Source organism: Pipistrellus hanaki (assembly GCF_964339955.1).
Source record: "Pipistrellus hanaki genome assembly, chromosome: 16".
NCBI lineage: Eukaryota > Metazoa > Chordata > Mammalia > Chiroptera > Vespertilionidae > Pipistrellus > Pipistrellus hanaki.
This window is the reverse complement of record NC_140518.1, coordinates 3,414,329-3,440,499: the sequence shown is the minus strand read 5'-3', so window position 1 is coordinate 3,440,499 and position 26,171 is coordinate 3,414,329. Positions and strand designations below refer to the sequence as shown.

At 62.4% G+C, this 26,171-nt stretch overlaps 1 protein-coding gene across 8 annotated transcripts; it reads left to right on the top strand.

Annotated features, from left to right (window-relative positions):
- Window positions 1-9,585: 9,585 nt before the first annotated feature.
- GPRC5C (G protein-coupled receptor class C group 5 member C) lies at window positions 9,586-25,329 on the top strand. Of its 8 annotated transcripts, none has more exons than XM_084862146.1 (5): window positions 9,586-9,687; window positions 16,670-17,754; window positions 19,976-20,070; window positions 21,776-21,925; window positions 23,491-25,329. In XM_084862146.1, the coding sequence occupies exons 2-5, from the start codon at window positions 16,704-16,706 to the stop codon at window positions 23,521-23,523; spliced, it is 1,329 nt and encodes a 442-aa protein (XP_084718272.1). In that variant the 5' UTR covers window positions 9,586-9,687; window positions 16,670-16,703; the 3' UTR covers window positions 23,524-25,329. The 8 variants fall into 8 exon arrangements, with proteins under 8 accessions (XP_084718272.1, XP_084718268.1, XP_084718274.1 ...); XM_084862142.1 differs by lacking the exon at window positions 9,586-9,687 and adding an exon at window positions 9,754-10,371; XM_084862145.1 differs by lacking the exon at window positions 9,586-9,687 and adding an exon at window positions 10,295-10,387.
- The last annotated feature ends 842 nt before the right edge of the window (window positions 25,330-26,171 follow it).

The following is a 26,171-nucleotide window of genomic DNA, read 5'->3' as shown; positions in this document are numbered from 1 at the left end:
GGGTGGTTTCCGTTTGAGCAGAGCCAAATGGCCTGGACCCGCAGAGGCCCCGGGGGCCACGGCCCCCTCGGGGCGCCTTCTCTGAGTCTGGGCACAGGCTCCACATTCGGCAGCGGGAGGCAGCGAAGGAGGCGGGGAACGAGGCCACAGAAAAAGGCGCAGAAATAAGACACGCGGTGGCATTTGAACTTTACCTTGGGTGTGTTTTCTTAACAAATTTTTAATTGATTGCTTTTATTTTAAAAAAAATGTTTATATTTATTTCAGAGAGAGAGAGGGGAAATGAGAGGGATAGTGAGATAGAAACATCAACCATCAGCTGCCTCCTCCACCTCCCCCCTCCCCCCACCTCCACCCACCACCCTCTCCCCCATCGGTTGACTCTTGAATGTGCGCTGACCAGAGACTGACCTGCCCGGGGCCTTGGGGTACCAGGACGATGATGCTCTAACTAACTTGCCCAGGGCTTGAACTTTGCCTTTGAATGAGCAATGGCATCACTATGGAAATTGCATGCAAAGAACCTCAGGCGTGCCTGTCCCTTTCTGGCGGGGCCTCGGGGCCAGGTGTGGCCCTGGTGAGACATCAGGGAGGCTCCTGGGCGTGGTGCTCCCTAAGCTGGCACTCCACCGTAGCAGAGCACGCCACCCACACAGGCCTCTGTCGCGGAGAAGCCCTGAGCGCATTTTCTTCTGGGTTCGGCCCCTTCCCGCTTCCTGAGATTCTCACCTTCCGATGGGCAAGGACCCAGGGTCTTCGAATCCTGTGGGTCTGTGGTGGGCAGTCAGACAGACCTGAGCAGGGAAAGGACAACGGGCCAGGTGCAGAAGAAGGTCACCAGGGCGGGAAGCCCGGGGCCTAGCAAAGGGCAAACCTGGGAAAGCGAGAACCTCGCCACCAGGTGACCTTTCCTGCCCTGGCATCTCTCTGGTCATGTGGCTTAGATAGCCTGACCTTTCCCCCCCGACCTTTCCCCCCCTGACCTTTTCCTCCCTGACCTTTCCCCCCTGACCTTTCCTCTGCCGGCATGGCGCTAGTCATGGGTAGACAGACCCCTTGGAGGAGCCAGGGCCCAGGAGTGACCTCATGCCTCATGGGACTCCCATGGGCCCTTGCACAACCACTCCTTTCAGCCTCAGCCTCTAGGGCAACATCTGGGCTCCGTGGCATTTCAGCTCCAGGCCCGGAAAAGCAGAAAAACCGGACCAGCGACCCCACATCCAACATCAGGACCAGCCGGGCTGCTGACCAATGACTCCCAGCCCAGCGCCGATCAATCAGTGGAGACTGCCCCTGAAGGTGCACGTCTGGAGCGCTGATGAAGATGCTCCCGGGACCCTCCCCTGGGGCCTTCCCTGACCCCCACCCACCCTAAAAGCCCTCCCGCCAGCTCTCCCTCCGGGAGCACACCTGCGTCTCCCCGCCCTCCCCCAGGGTTACTGCTGCCTTTTTCTCTCCTCACTCCGGGCCCTTCTGGGCCTCTGTGATGGTTTCCTGAGTCCATTTCTCCTTCGGCTCACTCCTTCTGCCATGTGACCTTCCAGATAAACTTTCTCAAGGGCCGAGGCTGCTGAACCAAGGTCCAATCTGACTCCGGGGCCTAACAACCCCCGGTGCCATTCTCGCCTCCAACAGGCCCAGCCGCCACCCTCACTGCGTACGCCCACCCCCAAGGCCTCCACACTCCTCCTCTCCTGCGGTCTCCCCCTCTTTCCTCCCCCGACCCCTGAGCTCCCGGGAGGCATCCATGGAACCCCAGGGCTCTCGGACCCCCTAGCCCACAGTCCTCCCATCTCATCCCCTCCAGTGAAGGTCTGCCTGTATTCAAAATGGAGGTGAGCCCTGAGCCCTGTCCTGCCTGGGCAGGGGCAGGAGGGCAGGAAGGCACTCTGTGACCCTGGCATCCCTTCCACACCGGGTGGGGCGGGGTGGGGTGGGGTGGGCGTGGGAGGCACAGAGGGCGGTAAGGCTCTGGCTTTGGGCAACACTTGCCCTGTGTGTCCCCACCCAGGCTCCCCGTTTCACCCGCCCGCCCCCCAAAGCCCTCCGTTCCCCAGAAGCTGGGGCCTGTCCGTGGCTGGGAGGGAGAGCTCTTCCCAGGCATCCACGCCCTTGTTTGTGTGCTGCCTGTTCCCTCCCTTTCCTCGGAGCGGACTTGGACAATTCTTGGTTGAACCTTGCCTCACTGGGCCTCAAGGTGAGGGTGTGTGTGTGAGTGTGTGTGTGTGTGTGTGTGTGTGTGTGTGTGTGTGTATGTGTGTGTGTGTGACGGGGCAGCACAGGGGAGGGGGGGGGATAAGGGGAAATGGCGTAGATTTTGTAAAGCAGGTCCTTAGGCTGCTTGGCCAGGGGACCCAGAAATCTGCTTTTAAACAAGCGGTCCAGCCCTGGCCAGGTGCTCAGTTGGTCAGAGCATCGTCCCGATTGACATGCTAAGGTTGCAGGTTCGATCCCTGGTCAGGGCACATCCAAGAACCCCCAATGGATGCATAAATAAGTGGAACAAGTTGATGTCTCTCTCTCTAAAATCAATTCATACAAATTTTTCTTCTTCATTTTTAAAATTAAATTTATTTTTTTTCCGTGTCGAGGGCTGACTTTCAATAGATCGCAGCGAGGGAGCTGCTCTGCCACATACGAAACCCCGACCCAGAAGCAGGTCGTCTACGAATGGTTTAGCGCCAGGTTCCCCACGAACGTGCGTTGTGTGAAAGGCGTGGGGGCGGCCCCCTTTCTGGCCACACCCTGTTTCCCAGGAATTCAATTTAAAAAAAACAAAACACAAATGACTCACTCGTTCCAACCTGCGCACCGGGGTCTGAGGACCCCCGAGGACCAGTCTCCCCACCTTTGTGAGCTGCTTTGTCCTAGCATACCAGGCAGCAGGCGGGCATGGGTCTAGGGCCAGAGGGTCCTGAATCCCCTGGCACTCAGGCCAGGGGCTCTCAGATCTGTGGTTTCAGGTCATCCCCACAACAATCACCTGCGGCCAAGGTCACGACCCCATTTTACAGATAAGCAAGTTCTGTGCTCCTTCCAGCTCCGAGACGACAGGCCCATGACCGCACCAGGCCTAACCTTGACGGCCACCGCCGAGTGACCTTGGGCAGGCTCTCTTCCCACCTGGACTCGGAGTCCCCCCTAGGTAAACAAAGCCAGCCTCAGCACCCCGGGCTTCTCTGAGGGACGTCCAAAGACACGCAAGTCACAGCTCCGTTTGGTTGTAAGGTGGCTTCGACCTTGACTCTCATCTTTTGTGACCTAAACTCAGTCTTGACAGAATCAGATCCCGCAGTCTCTAAACAGAAAGCATGCCTGGCCAGCGCGTCTCAGGGGTTGAGCATCGACCTATGAATCGGGAGGTCATGGTTCCATTCCTGGCCAGGGCACATGCCTGGGTTGTGGGCTCGATCCCCAGTGTGGGGTGTGCAGGAGGCAGGCAGCGGATCAATGATCCTCTCCCATGGCTATCTCTCTCTCTCTCTCTCTCTCTCTCTCTCTCTCTCTCTCTCTCTCTCTCTCTCCCTTTACCCTTCCTCTCTGAAATCAATAAAAACAAACAAACAAACAAACAAAAGCCCAGGAAGCAGAAAGGCCCTGAGCGGAAACCCAGCCCTGGATTTTCCTGCAGGCCGATGGCAGGGGGCCTGCGGAGGGGTGAATGCAGCAGGGCGGGTAAGGGGACGAACCCAAACTGCAGGGAAGCGACCACATGAGTGACAGCGAGCAGGGCGGCTGTTGCAGCGGAGGCTGAAGTAAAAGGCCGTCTGCGGCCACGTCCCACTTTAGCACAACCACAGCCGCCATGACGACCCTCACCACGCCAGCGGTGGCTCTGAAGTCAGCCTCGTGGCGGCCTCCGCCTTATCATCAGAGGGGAGCGGGCAGCGTGCAGACCGACGGGGCTAAAGTTTCAGCGGCCGCGGCGTCCCGAGCTGCAGCACGCTCCCAGAATAGCACCAAGTTCCCGGCAGCCTTGGTGGCTCTGCAGCTGGGCTTGGGCGGGGTAGGGGGCGGGGGGAGGGTGCAGGGGGGCAGTGCAGGCAACAGCTGGGCCTGGACACCGCCCAGAAGCCAGCTGGCTGGCCCTGCCCTGCTGGAGGCACCATCTCTGGTGAGTGTGGGCCTGACTAGCTCGTGACACCCTGGCTCTCTCCCATCACCTCGGGGGGTCTGGATGAGTTTGGGAGTCAGGGGCCCCCTCAAACCCCAGGTGGGGTGTGGGTCTCCTGGATGCTGTGCAGTGAGCTCTGCTGGTGTCTGGTGAGGCAGGTGGAGGGCTGAGTGTCCCCGAGGCAGGGCAGGCAGCAGCGTGTGCAGAGAGCACATGACAGCGGGGCCAGCAGCTGGAGGAGGAAGGGGCAAGTGGGGGGAGGGAGGAGGGAGGGGGGAGGCACAGCCCTGCCACCCGTTGGGCCTCTGCCCGGCATGGTGTTGCCTTGGGGCTGGCTCCTGGAGCTGAAGGGCTCGCTGAGAGGGGCTGAATGGCTGCTGAGAAGGGCTCCTGCCTGTTTGACACCTGCTCTGTGGCCACGTCCTCTGTGCCGGCCTGGGCAGCTCCTCCGTCTGTGTACCCCTGGCTAATATTGACTGAGGCCCACAGGCCAGGCCCTCAGAGAGCACAGAGGTGGGTCCAGCCGGACCTCCCCCTCAGAGAGCTTCGGGGGCATCGGACCCGTGCCTACACAAAGGCGGAGGCAGGAAAGGTGAGAGCTTGGCCAGAGAGGAGAAGGTGCTTGGGCCGGAGCACAGCGCAAGCCCCACGGAGTTCAAACACATGGGCTCTGATCCGTGGGCTGTCACTCAGCCTCCGATTTTGACTGGATGAAATGGAGATGGTTTCTGCCTTATTGAGCTCACGGGGCTGTAAAGATCAAACTTAGAGAAAAGACTCTTGGAAACAGCGCTGTGCTCTGCAGAGGCGTGCTCTTGTGCTAGTGCATCTGCGGACTCGCCCGCGCTGCTCTGAGCGTCTGGGCCCGGGCCCTGGGAGCCGGGGGAGCAGCTGAGGGTTCGAGGCAGCAGCTGGGTCCAGGCTAGACCCTCCCCCCTAGAGAAGCTGAGGGCCTCTCTCAGTTCCTGGCCACTCATCCCACTGACAGGGACTGCCCACTTCTTAAAAATGGGTCTTCATTGATTTTTTTTTGAGAGAGATAGACACGTTGATGAGAGAGGAACATCATCGATCGGCTGCCTCCCACAAGCACCTTTCTAGGATGGAGCCCGCCACTCGGACCTGTGCCCCCCTGACTGGGAATCGAACTGAGAGCTCTTGGTTCCTGGGTCAGCGCTCAACCACCGAGCCACATGGGCCGGGCTGCGCCGCCCACTTTCCTTGCATACAGCACTCCCATAGGGGCTGCCAGGAAGGGTACCCGTATCATCCCGTCTGTTCTCCCCGGAGCCTACCACAGCCAGGAGGCACACATCTCCGTGCAGAGCAGTGCGGGGCGTGGGCTCTGGGAGGGCTGTGGGGTGGGGTCACCAGCAAAGCTTCTGGGAAGAGCAAAGGGTTTTAAAGGGGGACTGACTACAAGAGGCTGAAAGAGGGGGCGTCCTGGATGGAGCGTGGGGCGACAGGAGTGAGGCCACAGGAAGGCCAGTGCGGAGGCCCGGGGGAGGGGGGTGCAGGGGCGCTTCCTGTGGGGAAGAGGAGGGAGATGCGGCCGGAGCCCAGGGGGAGTGCGGGTCCCAGAGGCCTTGGGTGCCGGGCCAGGGAGTGCGGTCTCCTCACTTACAGGCCGTGGGAGCCCGGGATGGGGTTGTGAGCAAAGCCGAGGCAGGTCAGAAACGTCCCACAATGCATGGGGGTTTGCAGGGGGATTGGAGGTGAGATAGAAGGCAAACCTGCCCCTGCAATGTTCTCAGATCTGGGGTAACGCTGTACCAGAAGGCAGGGGGGCCTGCATGCAGCACTGCTGCCATGTTTTGGGAGGGGAAGGAATGAGGGAGTTGAGAGGCCCACATCTTGGACCCTCAGCTCTGACCCTGGTTCCTAGACTCTCTCCGCCCGGTGGGGGAGGTGGTCCAGCCCCGGGCAGCCCGGGAGGCCCAGCCTCTTCTCCACAGGAGGCTGGTCAGCGGCCACTGAGCCATGGAGGGGCGGGGGCCGGGGGGGATGGGCTCGGCATCAGGTGACATTCCACAGGCTCCACCGCAGGCCCACTTCCGGGTACATTTCCAGCGGCTCGGCCATGGGCAGCCAGCTGTGCGAGTGCGTGTTTCACTCACCTGGCCCCTGCCCCTGGCTTCCTGCCCCTTCCGGGGCCACTGGGGTGCCTGGGTTCTCTCCCAACACCAGGCGGCACCTGCCGCTCCGAGGAGGCAGTGCCGTGAGCCCCGGAGAAGGGACGCACGGCCAGACCCTGCAGCCTGGGCAGTAACCGGTTAATCCCAGCACCGCCAGGGCAAGCAAAGGGCAGATACAAACTGTTTACCACACAGGGCTCCAGGCACCTACGGGTCAGGGAGCCAAGCCCCGCCCCCGCTCAGCAGGGAACTGTTTTCACTCCACTGGGCCCAGCATGCGGCACCCCTGGGAAGGCGGCCTCCTGCTCCCCGGGGGAGGAAAAATGGCTCCCGGAAGGTCTGCCAGCTGGAACCGCACTCCAGGACGCCTGCCACCCAGGCAGAAGGGAAGTCCCTCGAGGGAGCCAACTGCGCTCCAGGCGGGCTTCAGCGGGGCGCCCAGCAAGGCCCGACTCTGGACTGAGCGCAGGGCTCGGCGGGCGCCCGGAGGCCGGCCTCTCCAGCACCGGGCACCGGGGCTTGTCTGCGGCCCAGGAAGGCCTGGGACCGCTGGGCAGGGCAGGGCAGGCAGGGCAGGTGCAGGCAGGCGCTGTGCTGTGTGTAAGGCCCCTGGTGTGAGGGGGAGGTCCAAGGGGGGCCTGTCGCACCTCTTGCTGCCATTGTTTGGGCCATAGAGCGATGCGTCTGCTGTGTGCCAGGCTCTGGGCCAGATGCCAGGCACAAATGGGAGGCACGTCCCTGCTCTTGAGCAGGGCCCGGTCTGACGGGGAGCCAATCATTCAGAAGGCTGATGAAGATACACTGGGATGCCGGGCCGCCGAGGCTCAGTTGGTTGGGTATTGTCTTGTGCACCAAAGGTTCGGGAGTTTGGTTCTGGCTCAGGGGACACACCCAGGCTTCGGGTTCGATCCCGGGTTGGGGCCTGGGCAGGAGACAGAGGAAGCAACAGATGGTGTTTCTTTCTCACATCGATGTTTCTCTCTCTCTCCCTCACCCTTCTTCTCTCTCTCAAATCAATAATAATAATTAATAATAAGGGAGATACACTAGGATCAATGATCAATAAACAAATGCTTAACAGGCCCTGGGCAACAGGGCAGCCACATGGTTTTTTTGGGGGAAGACGAAGGCAGCTTCGCAGACGAGGGCCCTGAGGCTGAGCTTGGAGACAGGACATGTTTTAAAAATCTGGGCCCAAGAAATTTTGGGGGGTGGGAGGGCCAGGATGTTGGCGGCAGAAGGAGCAGCCCAGAGCATGATGGCCGGCTATCCCGGTATTAGTCACACGGAACCGGAAGAATGCTGGGGAAGCAGCCTCCACAACTGACAGGACTAAGGCTCGGAGGGGCAGACCACGGACAGAGAGGCTGACCACGGAGCATCTGTCAGTGCCCGGCTGGCTGGGGGAGGAACATTCTAGACACAGCTCCATGTGACTTCACAGCAAGATGAGGAGGTGCTGGCAGGCCAGTTTTCCGGCAGAGGAACCTGGGGCTCAGAGACGCAGTGACTTGCCCACGTCCCATAGCTGACAGCACTGCTCTTGAACCCTGGGCCTGGTCCGTACCTTACTGCTCCAGGCCCCAGGAACGGGTAGTTTCAATGGGCCCACGGGAACTCCAGCACCATGTTAGGGCAGAGGGGAGCCTGACACCCCTCTACAGTTCATTCATCCGGGACCCACTGAACAGGGAGTGGGCAGGAGCCCTATGGGACCACTCTTCAAAGTGTTCTTTTTAGTGAAAATGGGGGCTTGTAAAGCTTCTATGTGCCCATGGGTTGTTACTGGGTGAAGGGCATTTGGGGGTGAAGATGGCCCGATAGCTGGAGCCTTAGAAAGCAAGTGCCCCTTTCCTCCACTCCAGGCCCCCAGTGGCCGGCAGCACCCCCCGCCTCTGACTCACAGGGGTGGGCGGGAGGGTGAGGTTCCCCACCGCTCCCAGCACAGGGCACCAGGGACCCAGGGGCCCAGGCCATCTGCCCTGAGAGCCTTGCTTTGTGTTGGAGGCAGATCCTGTTCCAGAGTGAGGCCGAGACAAGGAAACAGGCACAGTTCTCAGAAAACTGTCCTAATTTCCACCGCGGTCCCCGGCAGAGCCCAGGTGGGTGTGGACAGCTCAGCGCCCCGGGCCAGGCCTCTGTCCGGGTGACTCCCAGCGCGTGGCCAGGCACCCAGCACCCCAGCCTTCCCCCTGCCTGGGCCTGGAGTGTCGGGGCGACTTGCTTTTTGGGAGAGGTCTCTGTAGGGTGAAGGGGTACCTTCCCAAAGCCGAGAGCACATTGAGAGGGAACCACAATCCATCCATGTCTCCCTGAGGTCTCAGACCTCTCCCCATCTCCCCATCTCCCCCCCACACACCCTTCCCGCCTCTGAATTGGCTGGTCGCCTATGCTAATGGGCGACCCCTCCCAGCAAACTGATTTGGGCGCCAGTAGCCCAGTTACAGAGGCTGCCGCCCTGGGCCAGACCGGCTGCTCCTGGGTTCATAGTGGGCCCCCTGGAGGGTGGGGATGAAATTAAGGCACGGAATCGCGCTCTCCCGCTTCATATTTCAAAGAGCAGAAATAATCTCCTCCTCTCGCAGCCCGGCCTGAGCGAACAAGGCGCGGGAAGGGGGACAGGGCTCTGGGGAACCGGGGCCCCGCCGCCAGCCCCGCCGCCCAGCACACCCTCCCTCCCCGAGGCTGGTCGGCGGGGCGCGCGCGAGGGGGAGGCGCGGCCGGCGGAGGCTTATCGCCCGGGCCGCGCGGGGTGATTCACGGAGTTAGGCTCCTGGTTGTCATAGATTGAGGCTCGCAAACAAACAGCCTGGCAGGTTCCCCTCCCCCACCTGGCCACCCCTAGCCGAGACCAGCTGCCACCCCTCCTCCCCGCGGCGCCCATCTCCCCCCTCCCTCCCCCGGCGCTCCGGGCAGAGCAAACACGCCCCGGGCGATCCCCCAGGCAACTGGCGTCACGAGACCCAGCACCCGGAGACCCGGCGCCCTGCCCTCCGTCCCTCCGTGTCCCCGGGGCCCCGGCCAGGCCCAGCCCCCTCCCCCTTCCCGGGCCCCGCGCCCCCCGGGCCCCCGCGCTCCCTGGGCCCCGCCGGGCGCCCGGGACACTCCGCCCGCCCCGCGCGGAGCCGCGGCCTCGGGGGAAGGCGGGCGGCGGAAAATCTCTTGTTTACCGGGCGGGGGAGGCCCCAGCCCGGACTCTCTTCCTCAATTCTGCGGTTCCCTTTCTGCGGTTCCCTTTCTGCGGGTTCCTGGAGGGGAGAGGCGGCTGCCCGCCGATCCGCCCGGGAGCCGGGGGCGGAGGTGGGGCGTGGAGAGGGCCCAGGGCCCGCGAACTCGTGGAAAAGTCCGCGGGCGGTGGGAAGGGCAGGACTGGAGTCCTCCGGGGCCAGCTTACACGCCGCCCCTCGGGGAGCAGAAGCTGAAGGCTAATCGGGACAGGTCGGCGCGGGGAGCCGGGCAGCGGGGCGAGGAGCGCGCGCTCCGAGATGGCCCGGGTCCGGGCGGGTCCCTGGAGACCCGGGCGCGGGCTGGCTGGGGCAAAGTTTGCTCACGGTCCCGAGTGGTTCTGAGCTCACCAACCCCCCCCCCAACACTCCCCGCATTGGGGGCGCGCAGGGTGTCCCCACGCCCACTCGGTGGCCAGGTGTTGGGGAAGAACCGAATTCGCAGGAGGCGGACCCTCGGGGCGGTGCGTCCACGTGTGCACGCCCCGGGAGGGGAGGGGAGGGGGCGCCAGAGGCGGGACAAAGGCGCACTGTGTGTCTCAGTGCGCGGCTCGCCCCGGCCCGGAGCGGGGAGCGGGTCTGAGGAGGGTCTCTCGGGAGGACCCGGGAGGAAGGTGACCAAGGCGAGGTGTCCATCGCTGAGAGGCGCCCTGGGGCGGCGCCAGGACGTGTTTGCGGGGAGGGAGAGCCCCCTCGCGAGGTGCGCCGGGCTGCACCCCAAATCGCTCTCCGGAGAGCCAGCGCCGAGCCCAGGAGCCGGGTGCGCGGGAGTGCGCGCGCCCGCGGGCGGGGGGCGTGGCGGTAGCAGCAACAACCCCCGGCGGCCCCGCCAGCAGCTCCGGCCGCCCTCCCTCCCTCCTCCCTCCGGCCGGGAAGTGCGCCGCGCCGGAGCCCGGAGGTGAGCCGCTGGGGAGGTGAGCGCGGGGAGGCTGGGCGGGCTCTTACCGGGCGCACCGATGGCACCTACCTGGGCCGCGCTCCCCGATAAGCGCCGAGTGGAGGTGATGTCACGGTAACGCGGGCGCCGGCCCGCCCTCGCCGGGAGGAAGGAGCCGAGCCCGCGGAGAGGCCGGCGTGAGAGCGAGCGAGCGGGCTCGGCCAGCACAGCCCCGATCGGTCCGGGGAGAGGCAGGCCCGAGCCCCGAGCGCCCGCCCCGGCCCGGGCCCCTCCGCCAGGGCTGGGCCTGGCCCCGCGCCCGGCCCGCGTCCCTCCCACTCCGCCCGCGCCTGGCCCGGGGCCGGAGTTGGCCCCAAACCCCGCGCCGGAGCCGGGCGGGCGGCGCGTCCCAGGTAAGCGCTGCGGCCCCCGCCCTGCCCGCCCCGGGCGCCCGGAGGAGCCGGTGTGGCCCGCGGGGAGCGGACGGGGGCGCGGAGGACCCGGGGGCGGAGGACCCGCTGGGGCGCAGAAACTTTCCAAACCCGCTCGGGTTCTGGGGGCGGGGGCACCCCGGCGCGGCGGCGGCTCCGAGCGGGAGGCGGCGGGGAGGACCCCACAGTCAGGATCTCCAGGGGCCCCCCTCCAGCCCCGCTCCCCCTGCGAGGCTACAGCCCGCGGCGGCCCGTGGGCGGGCGCCCTTCCCGCTGCGGCGCCCGGAGGGCAGGGCTCCGAGGCCGGAGGAACGGGGAGAGCCCGGCGGCCCTGCGCCTCTGCTCCGAGGTTCCGGGGAGCGTCGCTGCGGACCCCATGAGTTGGTGGGGGGGCAGGTGGGGGGTGAAGAGGGGAGCACTCAGTCTTGCTGCGCCAAGTTTGGGATTTCAGAGGACCCAAGAGCCTTCACTCCTGGCGGCGTGGCTTCCAGATCCCGTCCCTCCCCCACCCTCCATGGCTTTCCCTGGGCCCTTCCCAGCCTCCGGGGGCCGAGCAGCGCCCCTCCACCCCCAGGCCGGCCGCTTCACACCCCGGAAAGCCCCACAGTGCTGGCCCCAAAGCGGGGTGTTTGCTCCTGGAGGCCACCCCACCCCCTCGAGCCTTAGCGTGTGTCTGGGGCTGGGGGTGGGGTGGGGTGGGGGTGTGGTGGGTGGGAGTGCTGTTGGGGGTGGGGCACATTCCAGTGACATTTCCAGAACAGACCTTTGGATTGGGGACTTCCAAGTTTCAGAAGGCGCTGGAATTTTGGCCCAGAGGCGCACCCGTGTGGAGGTCTGGGCTGGGGGGTCCAGGAAATCCCCCCAAGTCCTCCCGCGCGCCCCCTCCCCACCTCCGCCACACACACACACACACACACTCACTCACTCACTCACACACCTGGACGCTGAGGTAGCTCCGCACAGGCTCCGGGGAGGAAGGGGGTGGGGGAGAAGGGGCGGAGGCGGGAGGGCTGTCGGTGGGTCCCTCCATCTCTGCTGACGGCTGCTGGGGCGGCAGGCTAGGGGAGGAGGGAGGGTGCCCCGGGCACTCCTGGGGAGCCTGGGTGCCTCTGGGAGGGCGCCCTGAGGGTCACGGCCCTCTGGGGAGGAAACCTGGCCGAGGTCTGTATCTCTGTGTCCTCCTGAGCCTGGGAGACGGGTGGGGCTCGGGGTGTGAAGTGCGGGGTGCTCTTTTGGGGGTGGCTCTCGGGCCTTTACGTGAATGGAGGGCGAAGGGGAGGAAGTTGGTTGCTTGGAAAAGTGGGTGGGAAGCGCAGTATCCCTGCAGGACGGAGCCAGTCGGGGCTGGCTGGGCCCGAACCCACTGGCCCTCCGGAGGCCGCCCTGCTCCCCAGGAGGGAACGCGGGCAGAAGGGGATTCTGGAACCGGGTTGGGCGGAGTGGCTGCGCTGGGGAGCGGCTGGTTTCAGAGGTGATTAAGGTATTTGTTTGTACGGCTGACTGCAGGGAGCTCAGGGAGCAAAGGGGCCCTCTGCCTAGAGAAGAATCTGAGGCTGGGCCCCGAGCTCGGGAGGCAGAGGCAGGGTCAGCTCCTGGGTCCCACCGAGACCCTCCAAGCAGAAGGTGAGACCCCGAGAGGAAGGAGGCGGGGCTGGGAGGGCAGTGGGCTGAGTCCCTCCCGTGAGTGAGTGATTTTCAAGGGCCTGGCGTTTGGGTCTTGCTGGCTACCCTCAGACCTTGGAGCCTGGGAGGGGAGACGTGTGCACACACGATCCTAACCCGCAGGTCTCAGGAGGCAGCCTCACGGAGCAGGCTGGAGGGACCCGTGGGAGGGAGCATCTCCAAGGCAGAGCTGGGTCCGTTCCCCCTTCACCATCTTAAGGGGGGCGCCCGCTGACTGGCCGAATCTGGAGGTCAGACTCTTCTGAGTCACCCTCACCAAGTCTCCTGCTGGCTGGCAGGGGTCACCATCCTGGGCAGTGGACAGCAGCCCGGTCCACCTGCCCCCCCCATTCCCCACCCGAGTCAGTACATTCTTGTCTCCCCAGTTGCCTAAGGTGACCAGACGAAATGGTTAAAAATCGGGACTGTCCCGCCAAAAGCGGGACGCCTGGTCACCTTACACTCGCCCTCCCGTTGGCCAGGGAGCGGGAGATGTGAGACCCATCAGGGCGGGAAGATGCGTTCCCTCTGGGGTTGGTAAGTTTCAAGGCAGCCTGATCCGTGGATGGGGGAGGAGGGGCCATTGCTGTTTCCTTCCCTGGAAATTCCCCTGCTGGTGGGTCCTTGGAGGCCAGACTTGCAGGGTACGGCCTGGCCCCGGGTGCAGGCAGAATGGAGCTAAGAGCCGGATGGATGGAGAGGAGTGGCCAGTGAGGGTCCCAGGGCTAGATGAGACTCGGGGTGGTGGTGGTATTCGGATGTGGCGGTTGTCAGGCTTGAACGTGTAGCACAGGCTCAGCATCCCTCCTCCCACCTCCCACCAGGCCTAGGTTTTATTTTTGAAAGGCTCTCTCTTGGATCTGCCCTTTCCGGCTCACCTTGGGTCTCGATCTTTCAACCGGACGAATGTGCCCTCAGCAAATCCATGGTCTGTGCTGTGTGCCAGGCTCAACGCTTAAAGCACAACCCCGGTTACGCCCCCATCCTGCAGCCAAACGGCCCTCAGCGGCTCCCGCCTGCTCCAGACCCCTTCCCTGTGGCCTTCCTCCTCGGACTTCTGCTAGCAGCTTAGCTCAGCGTGGCGGGCTTGGTGGAAGGCCTCCATTCGGCCTTTTCTGACCCCTGGCCTGGAAGAGCTTCCTTCTCCGTGTTCCTGTGCCTCTCCCCCCCCTCCCCCCCCCCCAGAGGTGACATCCTTCGTGTGGCACCTACCTTATTCTTCCCTGTGGAATTTTCTTGTAGATCTGTCTTACTTCTCTTGTTAGATTTTTAATTTTTTTTTATGAGTTTATTTGATCCACACTGATCTCAAATGCTGTCTCCTATCAGATCTTTAAAGACCATCAAGTCGGGGACTGTGTTTGCTCCTCTTTGCACTTCCCAAAGCCCCTAGAACCGTGGTTGGCAAACTGCGGCTCGTGAGCCACATGCGGCTCTTTGGTCCCTGGACTGTGGCTCTTCCACAAAATACCCCGTGCGGGCGCGCACATACATTGCGAATGAAACTTCGTGGCCTGTGCGCAGAAGCCGGTTTTCGGCTCTCAAAAGAAATTTCAGTCATTGTACTGTTGATATTTGGCTCTATTGACTAAGGAGTTTGCCGACCACTGCCCTAGAACAACCGGGCCTTGTCCCCTCGGTGTGTGGTCCGTGTTTGCAGCCTGGAGTCACTGTCTGTCCTAAACCCGGATGGGAAGAGGCGGGTGGGAAGCAGGAGAAGCCCTCGAAGGTGTTCAGGTGCCGGGAGGCTAAGTCTGGGCGGCCATTCTCAGGGTGCGCCCAGTTCGGGCTGCCTTGCTGCGAGCCAGGGATGCCCGGGGTGGGGCCGAGAGCTTAGGACCCTGTAGTGGGGCATGTCACCGTGACGAACCCCCTGGAGCGGCTCAGCATTTCTCCTCACTCCTCAGCCCTTCCTGCGTCTCTCCCACGCTTGTAAACAGTGTGTGCTTTCTTTTTTTCCTTTCTTCTTTCTTCTTCTTTTTTTTTTTTTTTTTTAAATATATTGATTTTTTTTACAAAAAAGGAAGGGAGAGGGATAGAGAGTTAGAAACATTGACCAGCTGCCTCCTGCACACCCCCTACCGGGGATGTGTCCGCAGCCAATGTACATGCCCTTGACCAGAATCGAACCTGGGACTTTTCAGTCCTCAGACCGACGTTCTATCCACTGAGCCAAACCGGTTTCGGCAGTGTGTGCTTTATCTTCGATTACACACAGCTTCCGGCAAAAGATTATTTGAGTCACGACATAGGAGAAACCTGCTTTTACATTGGAAGCCAGGAGAAGTGAGTGCCAAGTTATTTAGGGGGGGGAAACACACGATAGAAAAATTCACACAGAATGTTAATTTATTACGAGTGCAATTAAAAGAGAGTTCATGGGAAAGGCAAGCTTAATTGAACGATGAGGAGGTAGCCGAGAAGGCAGAGGTGCCTGGAATATCTTTAAGGGGCACGTAGGATATCCTAACGGTTGTTGGAAATGGATGATATCTTGATTATGTCCGTTTCACTCGGTTTATGAGTTTTCTTTTGTCCTTCCAGTTAATTTTGGAGAGACAATTTATATCGACAGAGATTTAGGATATTTTGTTTCCTTTTCGAAATTAAGGAACCAGGAATGGTGAAAATGTAAGGGTGTAACCCTCCCTCCTCTCCCCCCCCCCCAAAAAAAAAAGGGAAGAGAGCTTGTGGGGAGGAGAATTGGATTGTACCACCCCCTGCAGCCACTAGTGGTCACTGTCAGCCCAGGACAGCTCGGTTGCTGTCTTTCTGGAGGGTTCCTGGGCTCATGGGGTTCGAGGAAGAGGCAGGGATGTCTCCGGTATTGGCACACAGAATTCCTTTCAATGCGGAGCTCTGCGTTTCATAGAATTCCTGCATTTATAACTTACATCTCAGGGCGCTTACATCTAACGTTCTCCAAGTACAGGTAAAGCCTGTGATGGGGAAACGCATTGATTTGGTCTTGACTCTCTCTTAACCTCCACACTCTGCACTCCCACTTCATCCGGGGAAAACCCGGTTGCCATTGAGAGCCGGAGCCTGGCTTCCTCTGGTAAAGCCGCGGCCCGGAATGGCCGAACCAGTGGCTGGGATGATAAAAGTTGGCTTCCTGGTGTGAATAAAAGACATTTTTCTTGCTTTCAGCTGCAGTGCTTTAGTTTTCCGTGATAGATTCACTCTTTTGGGTTTTGCCTGCCTCTTGCTTTTAACACGTTAGCGCCTCGCGGAGAAGCTTCTCATTGTCATTAACTCCCTGGCTGGGGAATCGCTTTATCCTGCCGCTTACGCACTTGAGCTGCACAAAGAACTGTGGATTCTGAAGCGAGGCTTTGGCACTCAGAGTGCGAGAGTGAAGGGCAGAAAAGGGAAGTGGGAGGGAGGGAAGGGATCAGGGGGAAGTGCTGATAAAGACAACTTTTCAACGCTCTTCAATCTTTTTTTTTTCCTCTTCCCTTTTTCTGGCGGCAAGGTATGCCTGTCACCAGGGCTTGTGAAATGCTTGTTGAATGAATAAATGACGGACTCGGTGAGCTTAGGGCCGATTCCCCATGGGCTCCGGCATCCCAGACAGACTTCAGGGGCATGGTGTCTGGCCTGCCGAATGCTGGGAGTCCCAGAGCAAGAGAGGAAGTGCCGAATGGGTGGCATGCTTGGTTTGCACTTGCTCATAAACCCCTTCCTCCCCCCCTCCCCTGTCATCCCCCAGCTGCAGGAACTCAGGGAATATGTAGATCCACGTGATGGGGGTAGGACCTGAAAATGCAATGACAATTCCTCCCTCTTCCCTGAGTGGGAATGACCGACGACGGGCTTCATCTCGTTTGCCTCTCTGGTCAGTGGCCATGCCTTCCAGGAGTTCTGCGGTGAGGATTCTGGCCGAAACCGGTTTGGCTCAGTGGATAGAGCGTTGGCCTGCGGACTGAAAGGTCCCAGGTTCGATTCCGGTCAAGGGCATCCACCTTGGTTGCGGGCACATCCCTAGTAGGGGGTGTGCAAGAGGCAGTTGATTGATGATTCTCTCTCATTCTCTCTTCCTCTCTGTAAAAAAAAATCAATAAAATATATTTAAAAAAAAAAAAGAAGAAGGATTCTGAAGCCCAGGGAGGACACTCTCCTGATCAACGTGTGCTGTGCCCGGGTTCAAGCTCTGGGAGACAGCACTCAAGTAGGCGGCTGACTCTGGGGAGGACTGACTGTGCCTTTTCCCCCTCCGTCTTCAGGGACCCCGCGGGAGCCCCCGGCCTGGGAGCCAGGATGGCCGTCCGCAGCGCCTCGCTGACCTGCCTGGGGCTGCTGCTCTTCCTGTTCCCGGGGGCGCAGGCCCAGAACCGAGCCCCGCCCGGCTGCGGCCCGGACCTCAACCCGCTCTACTACAACCTGTGTGACCGCTCGGGCGCCTGGGGCATCGTCCTGGAGGCCGTGGCCGGGGCGGGCGTGGTCACCACCTTCGTGCTCACCATCGTGCTGGTGGCCAGCCTGCCCTTCGTGCAGGACGCCAAGAAGCGCGGCCTGCTGGGCACCCAGGTGTTCTTCCTGCTGGGCACCCTGGGCCTCTTCTGCCTGGTGTTCGCCTGCGTGGTGAAGCCCGACTTCGCCACCTGCGCCGCCCGGCGCTTCCTCTTCGGCGTGCTGTTCGCCGTCTGCTTCTCCTGCCTGGTGGCCCACGTGCTGGCCCTCAACTTCCTGGCCCGCAGGAACCGCGGGCCGCGGGGCTGGGCGCTGTTCGCCGTGGCGCTGCTGCTCACGCTGGTGGAGGTGATCATCAACACCGAGTGGCTCATCCTCACGCTGGTGCGGGCGGCGGGCGAGGCCGGCCGCCCGGGCAACGGCAGCGCGGGCGGGGCGGCCGCGTCCCCCTGCGACATCGCCAACATGGACTTCGTCATGGCGCTCATCTACGTGATGCTGCTGCTGCTGGCCGCCTTCGCGGGCGCCTGGCCCGCCCTGTGCGGCCGCTTCACGCGCTGGCGCAGGCACGCCGCCTTCGTGCTGCTCACGGCCGCCACCTCCGTCGCCATCTGGGTGGTGTGGATCGTCATGTACACCTACGGCAACCGGCAGCGCAACCGGCCCGCCTGGGACGACCCCACGCTGGCCATCGCGCTGGCCGCCAACGCCTGGGCCTTCGTCCTCTTCTACGCCATCCCCGAGGTGTCCCTGGTGACCAAGGCCAGCCCCGAGCAGAGCTACCCGGGCGACCTGTACCCCACCCGGGGCGTGGGCTACGAGACCATCCTGAAGGAGCAGAAGGGCCAGAGCATGTTTGTGGAGAACAAGGCCTTCTCCATGGACGAGCCGGCCTCCGGTAGGTCCCGGGCCCCGCCCGGCCCTTTTCCTTCTGCGTCGCTTACTGCAGGAGGGTTTTGAGGCTTATCCGTGGTGTTCGGCCTTCAACTTTCTTAGTTCCATTTTTAAAGAATATATTTTATTGCTTTTTTACAGAGAGGAAGGGAGAGGGATAGAGTATCAGAAACATCGATGAGAGAGAAACATCTATCAGCTGCCTCCTGCACACCTCCTACTGGGGATGTGCTCACAACCAAGGTACATGCCCTTAACCGGAATCGAACCTGGGATTTTTCAGTACGCAGGCCGACACTCTATCCACTGAGCCAAACTGGTTAGGGTTAGTTTCATTTCTTGGGGGGAAAAAATTATTTTTACTACAGTCAATGTAACTCATTATTTATGATATTATAATACATTTTATTTTCACTGTAAAATCTCAAACATTACAGAGAAACAAAATTTCTCCCTTTTCCCCATTTCCTTCCTGTTCATCCCCAGAGCTGATGGTTGATTGGTATTTTAGCAGCACATGCCTCAGTTTCCTCACCTGTAAAATGGGGACGATAGTAGAGTGTGCTCCAGAGGATTCTGATGAGGACTCATTAATGCGCAGGCCTGGTGCTCGGAGGTGCGCTGGGAGCGTGAGCCATCAGCTGGACGCGTTACTGTTGTTTTATTCTTATCATAATATCCCTCCGGAACTTGTGTTCCTATTACGTACCTCCCCCTAGCCATCCTGGTTTCCTTTAAAAGTCTTGTTGGTTGATTTTTCCCTTCTTAGTAAAAGCACTCACGCCCCGTAGGAGTCTAAAGCAGCACCCACTTGTCCCTCGACTGCTCCCCAGGCTCCTGCCCAGGCTCTTTGTTATTTTTTGTTTGTTTTTTAAATATATTTTATTGAGTTTTTACAGAGAGGAAAGGAGAGGGATAGAGAGTTAGAAACATCGATGAGAGAGAAACATCGATTCAGCTGCCTCCTGCACACCTCCTACTGGGGATGAGCCCGCAACCAAGCCCTTGACTGGAATCGAACCTAGGACCCTTCAGTCCGAAGGTCAAATTGGTTAGGGCCCAGGCTCTGCTAATGGGACAGGCTCTCCTGGCAGGGCCCAGTTCCAGGGGTGCGGTGCCCGGCGGTGGGAGAGGCGGGAGGGGAGCGAAGCTTCGGAACCCATAGGTCCCTGCCCCGGGAGCCGCTTGGGAAGCGGGAGCGGGAGGGCTGTTCCCGGGGAGACCTGGCCGGAGGCGCTCCCGGCTCCCGCGAGGAGTCCTCTCCGGCGTTTGCACATGGGGAGGACCCCGGCCTGTATGGAGCACCTGCTGTGTGTCAGGCCTGTGTCTCTCCACATGTTCTAGGCATGCACCTTGCGCACGCACTGCCTCAGCTGTGTGCTTGTCCGGGCCTAATGCTCTCAGCCTTTGTCCTCTCAAAGTTTCTTTCCCTTCGTTTATTTATTTTTTCCTCCAAATGGAAAAAAATCAATCATCGCGTGAGCCCGGCACTTAGCTCTGGGCTGTGGTCCCTCTGAGCTGTGGGCCATCGGCCTGGGCAGACAGACAGACAGACCGACCTCCGCGGGGCCGGCCTCCAGGCCCAGCCCGTCCCGGGCCCGGCTGGCTGGCCAGCAGGTTCCCTGAGCCACCTGACGGTGAGGCCGGGCGGTCGGGAAGCCAGCTCCTGGCCGGCGGCCGGGGAAGTGTTCCTGCCGCTGAAAATAGTCCTGGAGCCGGGCCCAGGGGCCGAGGGACAGGATGTGCGTGCGGTCCCCCCGGGGGGCTCTGGGCTGTGGGTCGCGGGGAGTCGGTTCCCAGCTCCGGAGTCTGGGGCTGAGGGGCCTGTGCTGTGTTCACGCCGGCGCCTGGCAGCTGGCCGGCTGCGGCCGAGGCCCCAGCTGGAGGCTGGCCATCTCGGAAGGCGGCCGGAGGCCCATGTGCCCTCGTGGCCTCTGCCCTGGAGGCAGATGGCGATGTGATGACAGGAGCTGTTTTCTGAACCAACCCGGAAGTGGATGGGGAAGGGGGTCCCCACCGGGCATCCGAACAAAGGGGTGTTGGGTTCTGGAGGGGCCCTTACACCTACAGCCTCACCCCCAAGCTGGCCAGCCCCGGCCAGGCGCCCTCCTGGGTGAGAGGTTACCCCGGGAAGCCTGGCTCCTCTCCCCGCCCCCAGAGCCTTGCTCTCGGTTGGGAAAGGGCGCTGAGAGCCCAGCCTTCAAACCTTTCCTATTTCCTTGCAGCCAAGAGACCAGTGTCGCCGTACAGCGGGTACAACGGGCAGCTGCTGACCAGCGTGTACCAGCCCACCGAGATGGCCCTGATGCACAAAGGCCCGGTGAGTGGGCCCCCGAGTCCCCGGGCTCTGGGGGCGGGCGGGCGGGCGGAGGGCTGTGCGGTGCGGGGTGAGGTGCAGGGGGAGGGAGGAGGCAGGTGTCTCCACTCCGAGCCTCGGGAGAACTTAGAGCCCTGGCTCCTGATGCCTTTTCCTGGAGTCAGTGCACCCACTACCTCACTTTTACTGCGATGGGACCTGCCTGGCCTGAGGTATCGGGGTGTCACACTGAACGGGGGCTTCGGGCTGTGGGGCTCTCTGAGCTGGCTGGAGCCGCCAGCTTCCCCCCCAGAAGCTTCGGGAGGGACCCAGGAGGGCCTGGGCCAGCCGGGGGTCACTCTTGGGGACCCAGTCTGGGTAGGTGTTTACATCCCACCACAGCTGCCTCCGGAGGGGCCCCTCCCCGCCGGCAGGCAGGCAGGCAGTCAGGCAGGCAGCGGCTCCCAGCCTCACGCCTCCCCTGGGTTCTGGAACAGATGCTCCCTGAGCCCGGGCGGGGGTGGGAACAGGAAGACGGTGGGTCAGGCTCACTCGCCCCATGCGTGTTCCTGCTCCCGGCTGGCAGGCGCGGCGGGAGAGGTCGGCGACCCGCCCTGGCAGGAGGCTGGGAACCGGAAGGAGGGAGGTCAGCAGGGTGGCGTTCTCACCCCTCCCGCCGGGAGCCTGGGCGAAGCTCGCTCTGAAAGACCCGACCCGGCCCCTCGGTCTCCCTAAGCCGGGCCCTGCGGCCCCCGGGAGCCGCGATGGGCAAAGGAGTTACTGAACACGGGCAGAGCCTGCTGGGCCGCAGGGCGCCCACGCTTGCCGCCCTCCGTGCCGAGGGGGCGGACGCTGGGCTGGCAGGTGATCTGTGTGGCCCGCGGCCTTCGGCATCACCAGCACCTGGGGTCTTGCTCCAAATGCAAATTGGGTGCAGCCAGGGCTGTGATGAATCCCACGGTCAGCATCTCCTCGGTGACGTCACCCTGATGCATGATGGGAGTAGAAATCGGCAAACCCTGCTCATGAGGGCTTCCTCCCTTCCCGCCCCCCCCCCCACCACAACCAGGTGTGGGTGAGGTTTACACAAACAGCCCAGGTGATTCGGACCCGGGTTTGAGAACGCCCACGGAGATGTCTCAGGAGCTACTGGGGGATGGGGAGCTGGAGACCACCAGGTGGGCAGCTCGGGGCCCTGGAGCCGCGGGGAGCTGGGCCGCTCAGGACCCTCTGCTCCCCTCCGCCGTGTCTCACCCACACACAGGCAGGACCCCTGCAGCTTGAACCCGGTTCCAGCAGCTGATATGGGTCTGAGGTCTCCAACACGAACACTACCCACACCCAAAAGGGTTTGGGATTTGAGCCTCCCGTCAGGCAGGCCAGCCCAGACTTCTGGAGGAGAACTCTGTGGGCACAGCCAGGGCCTGGCACACCAGCCGCCATCATGCTGGTGGGGGTTGGAGGGCCAATGGGGGGGATGCAGCGGGTAAGAGTCTTGGAGGAAGGGAGGCTGGGAGCACCGGACAGGTGACAGCCGCCCGGCGTGGGGAGAGGCTCCTTCCGAAGGGGCGGCCGAGCGGAGCCCGGGAGAACCCTGGGGGCCTCCTTCCCGGGCCCCCTGCAGGGTGAGCTCAGGGGCTGGAGGTCAGAGGTCGGCCCCTCCGGGGAGCCGGCAGGCCCCACCTGCAGGAAGCCGCGTGTTTGTGAGACCGCCCGCTCTCCCTTCCAGGCTGAGGGGCCCTATGACGTCATCCTCCCCCGGGCCACCGCCAACAGCCAGGCGATGGGCAGTGCCAACTCCACCCTGCGGGCCGAGGACGTGTACGCCGCTCAGAGCCACCAGGCGGCCGCGGCCCCGAAGGACGACAAGAACTCTCAGGTCTTTAGGAACCCCTACGTGTGGGACTGATCCGGCGCCAGGAGGCGGCCGGCCGATGCCCTCCCGCTCCCCGTGCCCCTCGACGGCTCCGGCAGCTGGTGCCTCCGCTGCGAGGCCCTGCCAGGCGGCCAGGGCTCCGTGGCGCCCAGGGGCCCCGCCCACTCCTCAGTGTTTGTGGAGTCAGGGCCGCCCCCGGCTGCATGCCAGGGTCCCCTCCAGGGGTCACGCTCCGGCCAAATAGTGTTCTTCTTGAGGGTGGCCGCGCAGCACCTGCGTCCTCCGGAGCCTGCAGAGATCCCTGCAGCCTGGAGAGACGTCACAGGCGCTGCCCCGGGCCTTGCTCCTCCGTGAGGGACAAGGTGCCTAATAAACACGTTCTTTCTGCTTTGGTAACGCTTCCTCCGGGAATGCCGTGTCTGGCCCGGCTCCGGGTTCCCCGTGAACCGCTGCCCCTGGGCCCACAGGCGGCTTCTCCCTCCTCCCTCCTCCTCCCTCCAAACCCAGCTCACTGACAGCTACCACGGTCTGTAGCTGACACCCTAAGCCGCCCAGTGGGGTCGGGGTCCAGGTGGGGCCTCACTCCACTCAGTGCTCTTAGGCCCCTTGGCCGGGTGGGTTCACAGAGGCGGCGGAGAGGGTGGGGCCGAGTTCTGGTTGATCTCACTCCTGGGCAGGAAGTATTCAGGCCTCAATGGTAAAGCCCTCCTCACCGGCTCCCCAGCACCCCCGAGGCTGCCCCCGAAGGTGGGCAGGCCATTCTCCTTTCCAGAGTCCAGATCCCAGAACTGTTACCTTTTTACCTTTTTAAAAAATACACATTTTATTGATTTTTTACAGAAAGGAAGAGAGAGGGATAGAGAGTTAGAAACATCTATGAGAGAGAATCATCCATCAGCTGCTTCCTGCACACCCCTTACTGGGGATGTGCCCACAACCAAGGTACATGTCCTTGACCGGAATCGAACCTGGGATCTTTCAGTCTGCAGGTTCATGCTCTATCCACTGAGCCAAACCAGTTTCGGCAACTGTTACCTTTTTAAGTTCAACGGGGCCGTAGGAGAAAGTTAGGGTTTAGCTCTCCTGACCCCTACTGACCCAGAGAGCCTGCACAGCCCCCCCCCCCGCCCCCCCACGGCCTCCCAGGACCAGGCAGGCTGTCTCCGGACCCTGGTGTCCAGCGGCCCTGGGACAGCCAGCGGCCAGAGGCCAGGCGCAGACAAGCAGCAGCGTCCTGGCCCTTGGACGCGGGTCACGGCCTCGCTAGGGGCCTGCCAAGCCCGCCTCCCAGGCCTGGGAATGTCCCTCCCCGGTGAGCCAGAAGCTATTTTCTGACACCGGTTGTAGGAAAAAATGTCCTGCTGGGAGGGAGGGAGGGAGGGAGGGAGGGAGGGAGGGAGGGAGGGAAAGGTGGCCGGAAGAGAGGAACGGACCTTGGCCCCAGCCTCCCCTGGGTCAGCCTGCACCAGCCCGCCCTCCGGGGACGCCCAACGCTTTTTTTAGTAAAAACCAGCACTCGGGCCCTGAGCAGTGGGGCCCCTTTGACTTGTTCTTTCTGGTTACTTTAGGCTCAGTCCCCGCACAGTAAAACGAGATGGTAGCCGCCCCGTGGCCTGGACTGCACGCCGTCCTGTGTCCTCAGGCCTCTGTCCCGGCTGGCAGGGCCCTGCACCTTCCCCACCCTTGTCCCTGGAGCTGGGAGGGCCCGGAGGCCTCCGATTGGGAGCAGTGGACCAAGTGTGTGTGGGGGGGTGGGGGGTGGGGGAGGGGGGACGGAGGCCCTGTGAAGCCCGAGGCTTAGGGCTGGGGCTCAAGGGCCACCCCTACCTGCCCTGCCAGCCTCTCCTGGTCCCCAAGTGACGGAGGCCACAGGAGCTGCCTGCAGACCAGCCTACCTCCATCCCCCTGGTGACACCCTCCCCCTCAGCACAGCCCGTGTCCTCAGGCGGTGGCTGGTGGCCCTGTCTGCACACGGTGGCCTCCCTGGCCGTGTCCCTGGTGTCCAGCGTGTCCCTCTGCACCCGGTGGATCGAGGCGGGCTCCGGGAGTCTTTGGAGCCACACCCGGCGGGAGCTGCCCCCGGCCTTTCTCACGGGGCCGTCACCGAGGGACCATGGAAGGCTGCGAGGGGGAAGGCAGGGCTTGTTGGAGGCCCGGACAGCTGCGCCTCCGTGGCCTGAGGGCCCTGGACCTGAGCCGCGGCGGGCGGTGCTTCACTCCGCGGCCCTCTGCTCACTACCCTCCTCCCTCACCTTCGATGGACTGGGCGCCGTGGAGACACAGGCGGGGCTGGAGCTGTGTTCTCGGGGACCAGCCGACAGTCCTGGGCCACTCGGACGGGGTCTAGGCCTCTTCCAGGACAGAGAGGCCCCTCGGATACGTGGCGTCTGGGGCTGGACACTGCCACTTCCTGATGGGCAGGGGAAAGGTGCCTACCTCACCCCGGGCACCTCCGTGTGCCGGTGCTGGGCTCCTCACCCAGGATGCCAGAGGGTCCTGACGCCACCCGGGGAGTGGGGACCTCCGCGGGGCCTGCATGAGGCTGGCACCAAGGACGAGGCACATGGCTCCAGATTTGGGGGGCCTCGGTAGCACCGTCTCCCTGGCCTTGTCCTGCTCCCTGGTACCAGCAGCAGGCTGGTCCAAGAGGGGGCTCCCCAGTGCGCCCCCCAGGTGTGCCCCACGTGCAGGTCTCACCCCAGCATCACCTCTGGGGCCGTATCGGGGAGGACCAGAGCAGTCAGGCCCGCAGCTCCAGTGCCGCCCCCTGCTGCCTGCACCTGTGCCTTGTCCCCGGAGTCTCTCCAGAGAGGCATTGGGGGAGCGGGCCCAGTAGATGAGAGTAGAGCTGTCCCCAAGTGTGATGACACCCCCAACCCCCACCACAATTAACCATTAACCATCCGTTGTACCGAGCTGTCCCTTCCAAGAATGGAGTATAGTCTCCCTCTGAGGGAAGAGCGGGGGCAGCCCGGTTCCTCAGGCGGCTCCCGATCTAGGTTAGTGGCCCCAGGATCCCTGACGGCGGACAAAGGGACGGTCCTGCTTTCTGAGGTGATGGTATCTCGTGAGCCCTTGGCCGCGCCAGGCGGCCAGGGCGGCAGCCGCAGTGAATGCGGGCTTGTTCCCGGTCCGAGTCCCCGGAGGCCTGGGGGCGGCGCCGGGAGGGGTGCAGCCTGCCGGGCTCCGGCACGCCCCCGGCCAGCGGAGAAGATGGGGCAGCGGGGCAGCGGCATCACACAGGAGCCGGGCGGGAAGGACGCGGCACAGGCCCCAGCCGCCACCGTGGCTCCCGGGAGACCTCAGCCACGGCCCAAACTCCAGCTCCACGCGAGTCCTGGGGGCCTCATGCCTGCTCGGAATTAAAGACCTTATTCCTCTCGCTGTGTGAGGCATTGTACCAGCAACCCCCGAGTGTTCATTAAGATCTGTGCTGGGCTTTCTGAACTATATCTATTTTTATTTATTTTATTTTTTAAAAACTAACGTGGGTCTTTTTTTTTTTTTAATGTTTTATTGATTTTTTACAGAGAGGAAGAGAGGGACAGAGAGCTAGAAACATCGATGAGAGAGAATCATCGATCAGCTGCCTCCTGCACACCCCTCCCCACCCCGCACTGGGGATGTGCCCGCAACCAATGTACATGCCCTTGACCGGAATCGAATTCGAGACCCTTCAGTCCGCAGGCCGACACTCTATCCACTGAGCCAAACCGGCTTCGGCTGAACAATATATATTTTTTAACTTCCTGCTTGCCTCTTAGACCAAGAATGGATGTTGGATTCCAAGTAACTTTTTTCTTGGTTGGGCATTTATTCTAAGCGGGGAAACCAGGTCTCCCAAACCGGCCTGGCCCCAAACCAGTGTCCCCTCACCCACACAAGGCCTGGGAATGTAGGGATGGGGCCCAATAGGGGATGGGGGGGGGGGGCTTTATCTTAGTCCTGCTTTGGCCTGGGGTGCTGGGGATGGGGTGAGGCACTGCTCGGTGAAACACTGGCTCCTGGGAAGGCATCCTGGGGTCAGGGGCTACCTCCCCTGGGCCAGGAGGGCCTGCCGAGTGCCGCTCCCAGAGTCTGGTCAGACCCGGGGCTCCCACACTCATTCAGGGACCTTCCGGCCCGTAGGAGAGCCCGAAGCTGATGGGTGAAGTGCCTGGCCTGTGGTCACGCCGCTGTAAGGGTCCATCAGCCCCCAGCCCCCTCTCCCCAAGCCGGATCACTTAGTCCAGCCCCGGGGACGGGATGT

Bases quoted from the DNA above. Each gene is read 5' to 3' on its own strand.
- GPRC5C (XM_084862143.1), top strand. From the start codon at position 16,245: ATGACCGACGACGGGCTTCATCTCGTTTGCCTCTCTGGTCAGTGGCCA. The intron at 20,071-21,775 runs GTGAGTGGGCCC...TCTCCCTTCCAG, and splicing joins CCCTGATGCACAAAGGCCCG to GCTGAGGGGCCCTATGACGT. The intron at 21,926-23,490 runs GTCTTTAGGAAC...TGGTTACTTTAG, and splicing joins AGGACGACAAGAACTCTCAG to GCTCAGTCCCCGCACAGTAA.